The 15,282-nt window shown below is 42.7% G+C and overlaps 1 protein-coding gene across 1 annotated transcript in view; it reads right to left on the minus strand.

The window, feature by feature from the left end:
- Nucleotides 1-15,282, minus strand: part of LOC143289734 (spectrin alpha chain-like) — a 104,314-nt gene that overhangs the window by 69,136 nt on the left and 19,896 nt on the right. Inside the window, 9 exon segments of the mRNA XM_076598817.1 lie at nt 3,445-3,459; nt 4,596-4,708; nt 5,292-5,353; nt 7,465-7,607; nt 8,401-8,634; nt 10,315-10,425; nt 11,644-11,781; nt 14,602-14,703; nt 14,988-15,161. Coding sequence (XP_076454932.1) covers nt 3,445-3,459; nt 4,596-4,708; nt 5,292-5,353; nt 7,465-7,607; nt 8,401-8,634; nt 10,315-10,425; nt 11,644-11,781; nt 14,602-14,703; nt 14,988-15,161 — 1,092 coding nt within the window.

Genomic DNA, 15,282 nt, shown 5'->3' on the forward strand with positions numbered 1-15,282 from the left:
ACAACATCCTATCAATGTCTTCACTCCTAAAGTGTTTGTTTCAATCATGGTGACAACATCCTATCAATGTCTTCACTCCTAAAGTGTTTGTTTCAATCATGGTGACAACATCCTATCAATGTCTTCACTCCTAAAGTGTTTATTCCAATCATGGTGACAACATCCTATCAATGTCTTCACTCCTAAAGTGTTTGTTTCAATCATGGTGACAACATCCTATCAATGTCTTCACTCCTAAAGTGTTTGTTTCAATCATGGTGACAACATCCTATCAATGTCTTCACTCCTAAAGTGTTTATTTCAATCATGGTGACAACATCCTATCAATGTCTTCACTCCTAATGTGTTCCATTCCAATCATGGTGACAACATCCTATCAATGTCTTCACTCCTAATGTGTTCCATTCCAATCATGGTGACAACATCCTATCAATGTCTTCACTCCTAATGTGTTCCATTCCAATCATGGTGACAACATCCTATCAATGTCTTCACTCCTAATGTGTTCCATTCCAATCATGGTGACAACATCCTATCAATGTCTTCACTCCTAAAGTGTTTATTTCAATCATGGTGACAACATCCTATCAATGTCTTCACTCCTAAAGTGTTTGTTTCAATCACTGTGACAACATCCTATCAATGTCTTCACTCCTAAAGTGTTTATTTCAATCATGGTGACAACATCCTATCAATCCCTTCACTCCTAAAGTGTTCCATTCCAATCATGGTGACAACATCCTATCAATGTCCATTCTCTCCTAAAGTGTTCATTTCAATCACTGTGACAACATCCTGTCAATGTCTTCACTTCTGAAGTGTTCAGTCCATCATTTCTTGGGCAAGTCCACCGCAGTTTTCTGTGTTACTCAAAGAGAAATTATACAATGACAAAGTCTGAATACCTTTCCTACAGATATTAATCAATCAACAATTTAAGTTTCAATATAAACCCCTTGCATTTTCCTCTCTTTTTGTTTTCCTCATCATTTTTTTAACAGAGTGAAAGGACAGAACCGTTAATATATAAAAGAGGTAAAAGCAGAGGGATGGGCATGAAATGGAAACTGCATTCTGCATAATGGGTCATGACCGATGGACAGCTCCTCTGATGCACTGGATACGGACAGTCAATGTGCGGGAGCAAAAGTCAGGCACAGGACAGGAGGAGAAAGTATTCACTTCTGGCAATGATAATAGAATTTAAAAAATAATAATAATAAAAGGAAAAATAAAACAGAAAATAATTCAGCAAGCTCATGTTCAAAGACTGGTTAAAAAAAAAAGAAAAAGAAAAAAAGAAACAGAATAAACTGAACTGGAAATGAATGGCGTGCCTTTAAACAAAAATTAAACAAAGGGTGCCTCTTTCCAGTATTTTTTCCTTTTTAAAAAAAAATTCTACACATGCACTATTTAGTCATTCTCTTTTTCTCAGGCTCCCAAACTTCCAAGGAAAACTAAACTGAAAAAAGGAGGGGGTTGGGGGACCAAAAAAGAAATTACAGATAGTAAATCAATGCAATGGTAAAATTACACCATTCCCTCTACTGCCTTGATAATTTCAGTTTGTTTGTTGTTGTTTTTTAAAATAAAATCCCACTTGTTCTTTTTCAGAATTTTCATCCAAAATTCCAAATCACACACTCCCATTAAAAAAAACAAAAAAAACAAACAAAAACAGGAAAAAAAAAAGTTACAATTATCCTCTGGCCATACAATGTAGTTTGCATACTTTTCTATTTTCCTTCTTTTCTTTTTACCTGTTGCTAGTTTCTGTTTCAGGTTGGAGGTGGTGTCAGGGCACACTGACTGATCCACATATGCTACGCCACATGTGTCGTATAACAAATAATTCTTTTTTAAAAAAAAAAGGCAGCAGTTGCTGTATCTGTTCACTGTCAGTGTATTTTGAGCTGTCAAGGACTTCATCATGTCACACTGAACAAAGGTCCTGGACCATCAGTGCCATTGTTGGTGCTGCATTTCAGCATGCTGTGTGTGTGTGTGTGTGTGTGTGTGTGTGTGTGTGTGTATGTACTGATTCTTTTTGTGCTGATTATTCCGCAATACAATGGTACTATGGTATTCATTTCATGGTGTTCATGTATGAAGTCACAACAGTCTCAAAAAAGTGAGGTGTATAAAGTGACAGTCAGAACTCGCCGGTCAAATTTCAGCCAATCATCGCAGCACCCTGGCATGGGTTCCATTGTATCACCCAAATGTCACTTTTGTCTTTCTATAAGCATCTTGTATTTCAGCAAAACGTTCATATGAAACACATTCCACTGATAGAAGTGTATGTAAAAAAAAAATCTAAGTTTTCAATTGACCAGGAGTCACTGAAAACAGACAGGTTGTTTACAAAATGGGGTTTATTTGTTGTTGTTTTTTAATGTGATGAAAATGGAGAGCTGAAGAATAAAATACAGACATACACATAAAGAACAGTCTTGGGGAATCTGAATCAGTTTTAAGAAGTCTCCGCAGCCCTATATATCCGACTGCTTATGGGAGAAAACTGAAACAAATGAATACTAAAGCAGGTATGTCATTGCTTAAAAGCTAGATTACTGAACAGACTGAAGTCCGATTATTCTGCAGCTTATGTACAAGGCATGAAGCATTAGAATAACAGCTGCTGAGCCAGCATTGCTCGCATGGTAATTCACTGTGGGAGCAGTTTGTATCATCTAACCTTCATCCATTACTCTCTGTGTGTGTGGTGTGTTACCTCCACTTCTCTTACAGCTGCTTTGAGTTACTGTATGCCTATGTTTCCATTATAAATGACCCCACCCCTCCACCAGCCTCAAAAAAAAAAAAGAAAAAAAAAAAGGAATTCAAAACAGGCAATTAAAATCTTTTTTCTTTTTTTTTAATGTATCTTAAAAAATAAACCATAAGACAAATCGTTATTTCAACACTTTTGGTTCATTTCTAAACAGCATCCATCCCTGCCCTGACCAGACTGGAAGTACGGAGTCTGATTGCAAGTACTTTTAATTTCTTATCTTGTTTCCATTCTTGTCACATCCATCTACAAGTGAACACTTTCATACACATACATACACATACATGCAAGTGCGCACACACTGACACACACTCCCCTCTGCCTCAAACTCCACACTTATCCAATTCCTCATGACTGGGGAACCCTCAGCCCCCACCCTCCACCTCCCCCACATCCTGTCCCCCCCCCCCCCCTCCAAAAAAAAAAAAATAATATATGTATATACATTTCATTCATGAATGTACACTCTCAAGCAGGAGAATCAGAGCGTTGAAAAAGAAAAAGAAAAACAAACTCATGCGATCATCATTCCATTCCTGCTAGCCCTGCCTCTGACTGCACAGCTCTGGAGGGTGGCTAGCATTCACATAGACAGCTCCCATGGAGCGTCGACACACAACACACACACACACACACACACAACTTACTGGCCGATGGAGGTGCTAGCAAAAAAACAAAGAGGCAACCAAAGTCATCAAAGCAGATCATCAACTTACAAGTCACACAGACATGAACACAAACCATGTCAGACTTCAACACTTTGTTGTTCAGTTGTATCACAAGATAAAAAAGAGAAGAGAAAAAAAAAAGCAAAGAAAAATGAACAATATCAAAAATGAGACGTTATTTCCTAAACATATTGTTCTGAGCTCTCAGTCATCACAGATTCTCAATTTGTGTAATAGAAATGAAGTAAGTAATCCTCCTAAAAAAAAAAGGAGAGAAAAAAGCTCTCTTGGATACTTACCTGTCAAGACTATTCTCTATGTCTTGCCAACTGGGGACAGTCAACTGACAGTTGGTAAAGACATTTCCACACGACTTCAACACTGATTTGCTTCCACTGACTTTTTGCACTTCTAGTTTAAGAAGCATAATAATCATTGCAAAGGTTGGGACAACTGGTGGGATAGTGGATGAGAAGTTAAAAAATAATAACAAATAAATAAATAAAAATATCAGAAAAAAGGTTGTTTCTATCCATGTATGTCAGACATATTCCGTTACTCACATTATTATTTTCTTAAAAGTTTTAAAGTTTTACAAGGAATATCAAACTGGACATAACAATTATTCCACCTACAGATGCTGACAGTCACTTTGGCATTGCCGCTGAACAACTCCAACTGCATTTCACCCAGACATCCATCCGACAAAAGAAAGTGCTACAGATAATTTGCAGCGAAAACCATGTAATCTGATTCTCTACAAACTGTCAGCAAGATATACTGCTGAGATTTCTAGTCAAACTGTACACTGCTTCCACCCTCACCAATAATTCTTCATCAGGTTAGTTCTCATTACATATCTTATTTCTTTCATACAAAAGGAAATAATTATAACAATAACAAATGCATTTATACAGCCTTAATGTTGTGTTGGAAACAAACCAGAGTGATTTCACACCCTCTTTCACACGCATGCGAATCTCCGAAACAATGGGACAAAAGACAAAACTTAAAACAACAGTAAAAACTGCGTAATTCACTTTAGGTGTGAACACTAAGAGCTCAGGAGAAGTCACAGACGGCCACAGAGAGACACAGACATGACCTAGAAAGACAGACACGCTGCTCACCTTGCCGTAGTCTTCAGACACCAGGGAGGACTCAATGTCGTTCAGCCAGCGTTCCACGTCCTCCACATTGCGGTTGAACTGCTGCTGCTGACACGCTTCTCTCAGCTTGGCCCCTGTCGGTTGGTTACACACAGTGTGTACGGGTGAAGAATGATTGCAGTTTAAAGCATATAAATATTATCCTGCTGTTCAACCACTCTTTAAATGACTTAATTTCAATCAATGAATCTTCCCCACCTACATTCAAACATGAACATTTTCCAATCTGTTTTCAACCACAGACTTTTTCACACTTGTATTCAAAGACAGACTTTTCACCGCTGCTCTTCAACCATTTTCAGATACAGTTCGCATATGTATTCTCACTGCCGTTTAGCCATTTTCAACTTCCATCCACTAACATTTTCATTACTGCTTTTCAATATTTAAAGTTCAAAAACTTTAACAAACATTGTTGTGGAATGAAGTGTACACTTAACACTCCTCAGTGTGACAATGTCACGATCTTTATCACATTTTTTCCACTTCAAACAACATTCTCACCCACAACTCCATAACAAATGACAATTACATTGTAACTAATCAGTTTTCGATGACAATCACCAAATGACAGTTACATTGTAACTATTCAGTTTTCAATGACAATCGTCATCCCAATTATTCCAGTGGTGAGTGTGAGTGACCATACAGGCTTACCCTTCTTTTCTGTCTGAGCCAGCAGAGTTTCCCACAGCCTCTCAATCTCCTCCACACGGTCCCTGTACATCACACAACACATGGGTCAGACAACGGCCATCAAGTCTGTTGGGTTTGTGGCTGTTTTTCAAACTAGACAGGCACATTCACACAACACATGGACAGAATCAAGCACACACACACGTGTGTGTGTGTGTGTGTGTATGCATGCATGCACACACACACTGAACAACTACACAGTCACCAAGCATTCACGCATGCAGCATGCGTGCAGAGCATTTCGTGACACACACACACCCATGCCAACACGCATTAAAACACAATACAAACACAACACATACCACCCAATATTACACCTACAAAAACACAACACCACCCTACACATTACACACACACTAAACATGCACCACACACACACAACAAGCTACCACACACCCACACCATCCAACACAACTACGACACATTCACATCACACCACACCACCATCAAACACATCAACAGCCAACACCCCCATTGCACATCCAACACTCACTCACTCACCCACACCACACCCCACCCACCCACCCACACCCACCCACCACCACACAACTCACTGATGACCTTGCGTATGGTCATTCCATTCAGCACGTAACGTACACGGATGACTCAATCGTTGCGTTGACTTCACCTTGCTCAAAGTATGGTGTTTCACGAGCTTGCTGCAGGTGTGGGGTCCTGTGACAAAACAACATCACGTTGCGTCATCATCTGACTGGAAATGGACGTCAAACAGCGATCATCCACTTCACACACATACAGTGCTCTTCTATACTCTCTCTATCAACACAGACACACACACATGTAACTGTTCATCACCCATACCTTCCAAACCCGCACAATAACACACTAATTTCCCCCATCAACTGTGAATAGATGTATAACATAAAGAAAAAAAAAAAAAACACATGTAATACAGCACATGTAATCTCTCTACATACATAATACACACACATACATCACCCACCCCCCCCACACACACACACACACACGACATACATTCTCCTCTACATGCACATGCACCCTACTGAAGCACGGAAATTTCAAATACACACCACATTACACATGCACCATAACATGGCACCATACACTATCTCTCTCTTAACTGGAAAATAGCATGCTAAATTTATCCTGATAACATGTTTCGATTCTGATCCTTCCTGTCTCCTGATTGGAAGAAAACCATCTAAAATCTAACCTTGAAGAAAAAGTTTTGTTTCTGAGTCCTACTGTCTCTCCACCCTTTCTCTCCCTACTCTTAGACACACATATACCTACACTGACAGGAACAACAACACATACAGAACCCAACATAATAAGAAATACACCAAATACAACCACACACTACACAAATGATCCCAGGTAGCTCATGGGCAGTCTTGATTTCTCGTTATCCAGCCATTGGACCGCGCACATCCGCTCAAAAATGAAATGAGACAGCTCCACGCTACGCGATGACCGACTTCTGACAAGCAGTCACGGCGAAGCAAAAAGGGCGCAGCGACGTCCTCGACCTTGTCCCTCGATCACTGTGGAAAACTTTCCAGCTGGGACACACGAAGCACCGCATTCACAAACAAACCTTTTCTTTCTTCTTCTCTTCGTGGCTGCAACTCCCAGTTCACTCGATACACAATGGAAAATACCTAGTATGCACCGATTTTTACCCGCCATGTGCAGCATACTCCGTTTCAGGTGAGACAAACATTATCACACACACACACACAAACTCACACAGTCACTCAAGCATTCACGCATGCATGCATGCGTGCGAGCACGCGTACACACACACACACCCATCCACCAACCACCGCTACTCTCAACACACACACACTCACAAACACAACCATCACTACCACCCAAATATTCACACCTACACAAATCATCACCATCACCACCCTACACATACACACACACACACACACCACCACCACACACACACACACACACACACACACACCACCACACCCCCACCACCATCCAACACACACACACACACATTCACACATCACCACCACCACCACCATCAAACACACACACACATCACAACCACCACCACCACCACCATCCAACACTCACCACACACACACACACACACACCCACCCACCCACCCACCCACCACCACCACAAACTCACTTGATGGTATCCTTGGCGTAGTGGTCATTCTCAATCAGCTCGTTACCGGACCCACGGATGGACTCAATGCGGTTGCGGTTGGCTTCCACCTCTGCCTCAAAGTTCTGGTGTTTCTGGAGCTTGGTCTGCAGGTTGGTGGGGTCCTGTGACAGAAACAACTGCACTGTTGGCGTCATCATCGTGACTGGAGAATGGACGTCAACAGCGATTCATCCCCCTCTCACACACACAATACAGTGCTCTCTCTCTCTCTCTCTGACTCACACACAGACACACACACACTGTAACCCTGTTTCCATCACCCGCAACCCATTCCCCAAAACCCCACGCACACACACACACACACTACATTTCCCCCCATCAACTGTGAAAAGATGTTAAACTAAAGAAAAAAAGAAAGAAAAAACACATTGTAATACAGCACCATGTAATTCTCTCTCTCTTACATACATACATACACACACATACCACCCCCACCCCCCTCCACACACACACACACACACACGAAGCATACATTCTCCTTCTATCTGGCACAACTGCACTGCCTTGACTGAAGCACGGAAATCTTCAAATACACACACACATATACACATGCACCATAACATGGCACCATGCACTATCTCTCTCTCTTAGACTGGAAGAATAAGCCATGCCTAAAATCTTAATCCCTGAATAACAATGTTTCGAGTTCTGAGTCTCTGTCTCTGTCTCTCTGATTGGAAGAAAAAGCCATGCCTAAAATCTTAATCCTTGAAGAAAAACGTTTTGTGTTCTGAGTCCTCTCTGTCTCTCCACCCCCCTTTCTCTCTCTCTCTCTCTCAGGAACACAATAACACACACTGACAGGAAAACAACAACACACACAACAGAACCCCCAAACCTCCAACAAGAAACAACACCAAAATACAACCACACACACACACAAACTGATCTCACCAGGTAGCTCTCATCGGAGGCAGTCTTGAGTTTCTCGTTGATCCAGCCCTTGGTCTCGTCGCAGTCCCGCTCAAACAACTGGAACTGGAAGGACAGCTCCAGCTGCTCACGCCGATGAGCCGACTTCTCGTACAGCAGGTCACGGCGCCGAAGCAAAAGGTCACGGCGCTGAGCGACGTCCTCGGACGCGTAGTGCTCCCCCTCGATCAGCTTGGTGGCAAACTCGTCCAGGGCCTGGGGACCACCACAGAAAGGCACCGCCATGTCACAACACAAACCCTCTCTTCTTCTTCTTCTTCTGCGTTCGTGGGCTGCAACTCCCACGTTCACTCGTATGCACACAAGTGGGTTCTTACGTGTATGACCGTTTTTACCCCGGCCATGTAGGCAGTCATACTCCGTTTTCAGGGGTGTGCATGCTGGGTATGTTCTTGTTTCCATAACCCACCAAACGCTGACATGGATTACAGGACCTTTAACGTGCGTATTTGATCTTCTGCTTGCATATACACACGAAGGGGGTTCAGGCACTAGCAGGTCTGCACATATGTTGACCTGGGAGATCGTAAAAATCTCCACCCTTCACCCACCAGGCGCCGTCACCGTGATTCGAACCCGGGACCCTCAGACTGACAGTCCAATGCTTTAACCACTCGGCTATTGCGCCCGTCACAAAGCCTCTCAAATCATAATGGGCTAACAGCCCAGTGGTTAACTCATTCTACTCCAGGTACAAGTTAACTCCTGCCATGATTACTTCCCCTGTGGACCAGGTACGAGTATTCTCGTACCAACACACTATTCTGACTTTGTTCATTCTTGCTGAGTGCAGCTGGCAGTTTAAACTGAACTGCTTACAGATTCCCGAAGCATGAAAATGAACCTCTGTTCAACCGATTAAGTGAACAATTCTTCATTGATTTTATCCATTTCAGTGAACCACCCTGCTTTTTCTGCAGTGGTCTCATGTAGCGCTGGTTCAGGAGGGCTGAAGCAGGCATGAAGCTGTGGAGTAAAATGAGTTTTAAGCGTTGGACTTCCAATCTGAGGGTCGTGGGTTCGAATCTCGGTAGTGGCAACTGGTAGGTAAACGGTGCAGATTTTTTCAAATCTCCCAGTTCAACACATGTGCAGACCTGTTTGTGCCTGAACCCCCTTCATATGTATGCTCTACACAGAAGAGCAAATACGCACATTAAAAGATCCTGTAATCCATGTCAGCATTCAGTGAGTTATGGAAACAAGAACTCACCCAGCATGCACACCCCCCAAAACAGAGAATGGCTGCCTACATGTCGTGTCATGTTGTGTCATGTCAAGTCACGTCATGTCGATCTGATGCACAAAATGACGCGTCCTACAGGATTAAAGACCTATTTAGCTACCATTCCCTGACTTAAAACCTAGAGAAATGGGTAACACCTAGAACAAAAATGCCCTGTACGTAATCAATGCTAACACCCCATCTTCCCAGAACACTACAAGGTTTTAGGGTTGTTGACAACTTTTCAGCTGAGACAAATGTAATTCTTTAAAAATATGTGACACCTCATGAAAGCAAAAACAAAAAACAAAACAAAAAAATCCAGCATATACAAATACATTAATCCCTGAATGTGTGAGCAGTCTTCCCAATTACGAAAACCTGTCACTTTCTGACAACATGGCCATATAAATCATTGTCACCTCAAAGCTATAAATTTACTACACTGTCACTGTCAGAAACACTATATAACTGACACATTCCCATAACGTATCACTGATAACTGTCACATCACTACACTATCAGTACCAGTATATATCTAACACATTCCCATGAATACCACAGATAATGGTGACATTACTAGACTATCAGAACCACTATACATATAACACATTCCCATAAAGCACCACCAGTAGATGAACTGCTCTCACCTTGATCTTTTCCTCCTGTGCTGCCAGTGACTTCTCAAAGTCGTCGTGTTTTTTGCTCAGCGCTTCCACAGAGTCCAGGGAGTCTCCCAGGTCCTCATTTACCAGGAAAGCCTGGAAAACACAGCACACACACATCTTATTGTTCACCAGGAAAGCCTGGAAAACACAGCACACACACACATCTTATTGTTCACCAGGAAAGCCTGGAAAACACAGCACACACACACATCTTATTGTTCACCAGGAAAGCCTGGAAAACACAGCACACACACATCTTATTGTTCACCAGGAAAGCCTGGAAAACACAGCACACACACACATCTTATTGTTCACCAGGAAAGCCTGGAAAACAGCACACACACATCTTATTGTTCACCAGGAAAGCCTGGAAAACACAGCACACACACACATCTTATTGTTCACCAGGAAAGCCTGGAAAACACAGCACACACACACATCTTATTGTTCACCAGGAAAGCCTGGAAAACACAGCACACACATCTTATTGTTCACCAGGAAAGCCTGGATAATTCAGTGCACGTCTTAGTCTTACGGTTTTGTGCACACAGCCTGGATAATTCAGTGCACGTCTTAGTCTTACGGTTTTGTGCACACAGCCTGGATAATTCAGTGCATGTCTTAGTCCTACAGATTTGTGCACACAGCCTGGATAATTCAGTGCATGTCTTAGTCTTACGGTTTTGTGCACACAGCCCGAATAATTCAGTGCACGTCTTAGTCTTACGGTTTTGTGCACACAGCCTGAATAATTCAGTGCACGTCTTAGTCTTACGGTTTTGTGCACACAGCCTGGATAATTCAGTGCACGTCTTAGTCTTACGGTTTTGTGCACACATCTTATGGTTTGTGCCAAACTGTGCACATATCTTACTGTTCACCAGGAAAGCTTGGAAAATACAGTGCAAACATCTTATTGTTTTGTGACATAAAATGCACACATCTTATGGTTTGTGCCATACAGTGCACACACTGTTCACCAGGAAAACCTGGAAAATCTTATATCATTTTTATACATTGCTATCCCTAACACTTTCCATGAACATTTATTGCATGATATACCTCCTCACCATATTCATCAAGCACTCCCATAAAAGAGCCTATTATGCATTCATATGTATGTGTATGCAGGCGTATGTGCATGCATACATGCATGCGTGTATGCATGTGTTAATGTGTTTGCAAGAAAGTGTGCGTGCCCATGTGTGTACTTGGTACATGCGAGTGCATGTGGCTGCGTGTGTGCAAGCGAGTGAATGTGTCTGGGTACCCATGCAAGAGTGCACGTGAGGGTATGTAGGTGCCGCTGACCTCCTGTTTGGTCATCCAGGCGTCGGCCTGCTCCGTGTCCCTGACGAAGAGCTGCAGGTCCATGCACTGCTCATACAGGATGCGTCGCTCCTCCCACAGCTCCAACACACTCTTCTTCTCACTCTCCAACACACCCAGCTGTAATAACACACAACACACAGCTCTCTGTCAGCAGTACAGAAATCACACAACACACAGCTCTGTCAACAGTACAGAAATCACACAACACACAGCTCTTTGTCAGCAGTACAGAAATCACACAACACACAGCTCTGTCAACAGTACAGAAATCACACAACACACAGCTCTGTCAGCAGTACAGAAATCACACAACACACAGCTCTGTCAACAGTACAGAAATCACACAGCACACAGCTCTGTCAACAGTACAGAAATCACACAGCACACAGCTCTGTCAACAGTACAGAAATCACACAGCACACAGCTCTGTCAACAGTACAGAAATCACACAGCACACAGCTCTGTCAACAGTACAGAAATCACACAACACACAGCTCTTTGTCAGCAGTACAGAAATCACACAACACACAGCTCTCTCAGCAGTACAGAAATCACACAACACACAGCTCTGTCAACAGTACAGAAATCACACAACACACAGCTCTCTCAGCAGTACAGAAATCACACAACACACAGCTCTGTCAACAGTACAGAAATCACACAACACACAGCTCTTTGTCAACAGTACAGAAATCACACAACACACAGCTCTGTCAACAGTACAGAAATCACACAACACACAGCTCTTTGTCAACAGTACAGAAATCACACAACACACAGCTCTCTCAGCAGTACAGAAATCACACAACACACAGCTCTGTCAGCAGTACAGAAATCACACAACACACAGCTCTCTCAGCAGTACAGAAATCACACAACACACAGCTCTCTCAGCAGTACAGAAATCACACAACACACAGCTCTATCAGCAGTACAGAAATCACACAACACACAGCCCTGTTGGCAGTACAGAAATCACACAGCACACAGCTCTGTCAACAGTACAGAAATCACACAACACACAGCTCTGTCAACAGTACAGAAATCACACAACACACAGCTCTTTGTCAACAGTACAGAAATCACACAACACACAGCTCTCTCAGCAGTACAGAAATCACACAACACACAGCTCTGTCAGCAGTACAGAAATCACACAACACACAGCTCTCTCAGCAGTACAGAAATCACACAACACACAGCTCTCTCAGCAGTACAGAAATCACACAACACACAGCTCTATCAGCAGTACAGAAATCACACAACACACAGCCCTGTTGGCAGTACAGAAATCACACAACACACAGCTCTGTCAACAGTACATAAATCACACAACACACAGTTCTGTCAGCAGCACAGAAATCACACAACACACAGTTCTGTCAGCAGCACAGAAATCACACAACTCTTTGTCAGCAGTACAGAAATCACACAACACACAGCTCTTTGTCAACAGTACAGAAATCACACAACACACAGCTCTTTGTCAACAGTACAGAAATCACACAACACACAGCTCTGTCAACAGTACAGAAATCACACAACACACAGCTCTGTCAGCAGTACAGAAATCACACAACACACAGCTCTGTCAGCAGTACAGAAATCACACAACACACAGCTCTGTCAGCAGTACAGGAAGTACAGGAATCACACAACACACAGCTCTGTCAGCAGTAAAGAAATCACATAACACACAGAAATCACACAACACACAGCTCTGTCAGCAGTACACAAACATCACCACTGACACACACAGCTCCCAAACACTTTTTCTCACTCTCCAGCATGCCCAGCTGTCAATACACACACACAGTGCTCCCGTTTTTTAGCAGCACAGAAATCACACACAACACAGCTCTCATTATGAATAGTAAAGAAATGAAGGCATCATCATCAATACCACATACAACTCATCAACTCATCAATCTGCATGAGCAACAACAACAACAAAGGAAATTTTCTATCTAAAATTACATTTAAATAACATTGTTACCGTGACCCAACTAGTGCAGACTCCGGCAGGGGTCTGACATTCCTGTCCTGTACAAACTACTATCCGCCTATGTGGAGAAAACAAAAGTAACTACGGCCGATAACCTCCCGGAAGTAGGTAACCTCCCCTTTGTCCCGCTGGCTAGCGCCCTCTTTTTCCAGCAGACATCATGACTCCTGTTCCTGTGCTCTTCATACTGCTAAGTTTTTTTCGTATTTTCTGTCTGTCTGTCGATTCTCTGGCGTTCTTGTTTTTTGTCAAATTATGTCTCCAACCAGGTCACATAATTATATAGCTCGATTGGGCGATCGCGCTAAAATTAAGGCGCGATCGCAATCGATTCGCTGACACTCTGAGCCCTCTACTCCTGGCCCTCTCAACAACGCCAACCCGCCGCCTCCTCCACTTCCTCCGCTCCCTCCAGTCAAATCCAGATTTTTTTTTTTTTTTTTTTTTTTAATGTATTTCACCAACCTCTGTGATTTGAGAAACATTTACTGAAGGTCTGGTATATAAATGAACTGTTCACTGGTTTCACTGAAGTGGGAGCAACAGTATAAATTACTGTGTCTGACTAAAAGTACAAAGAGTATGAAATGTCTTTCAACTGTCATAAAATCCTGTTCATTGTGGGCATAATTCTGCACAGAAATAAACAGACTTCCCCCAAATCAACAGACTTCATAAGCAAGAAAAGCACCTAGCTTTCTTTTCTTTTATTCCAGTATATGCTCAACGGAACTGCAGAACCACTTTAATCTGCCCTCAAGACACATTCCGTCTCCGACAATTCAAACACCTTGCCTGTCAATTAACAGTACTTCAAGACAGTATTTTTGAAAATAAAGAAAGCAAGCTTCATACTGCTTAAAAACAAAAAAGAAAGAAAAATAAAACGACAGCACCACCAAGAGCAACAAAGCAAGACGCAAAGGAATTACCTTCTCCCGCACTTCGTCGGCAGCGAAATGATTGGAGGAGACCAGGCGTTCCCCAGCCTCTGCGCAGGAAACAAAACTGTCCTCACGGGCGTCAATCTCCCCCTGTGGACACAAACGGCTTGTTCTGAGCACAGCGGTCACCACCATCACTCTTCACACTGTGGATGTACTCCCTTTTGTGTGTGTGTTCAATATAACAAATGATTCATTCAGTATGACTGGGGTGATGGTGTCGTTGAATTCATTCGTTCATTCATTTGTGCGTGCGTGTGTTATTTTTGTTTTGCTCATGGCAGATGAGGTTTGGTGCATATGGATCAGTCAGCAACGCTCTTGACACCTCCCTCAAACTGACAAAGTGAAAGGTGTGTTGCAGAGTTACCTACCTTGTGTTCCTGGTGTCTCTCCAACAGGGCCTCCGCCCCGGCCACATCCTTGGCCAGGTCATCGGCCGCAATGATGGCCTTCATGTCTCCAATCCACGACACAAGGTCACGAAAGTCAGCAAGGAATCGGTGCAGGTAGTAGGAGTCATCCAGCCGAGATCGGCGGTCTGAAGCCTGCACCATTCATGAACATCAATATTTCTGGGTGTTTTTTTTTCACAATTAATGCATACACAATAAGAATTTTTAATATATATATATATATACAAACAGGTTGGTCATTTGGGTAATTCAT

Source organism: Babylonia areolata, chromosome 14 (genome assembly GCF_041734735.1).
Source record: "Babylonia areolata isolate BAREFJ2019XMU chromosome 14, ASM4173473v1, whole genome shotgun sequence".
Lineage (NCBI taxonomy): Eukaryota > Metazoa > Mollusca > Gastropoda > Neogastropoda > Buccinidae > Babylonia > Babylonia areolata.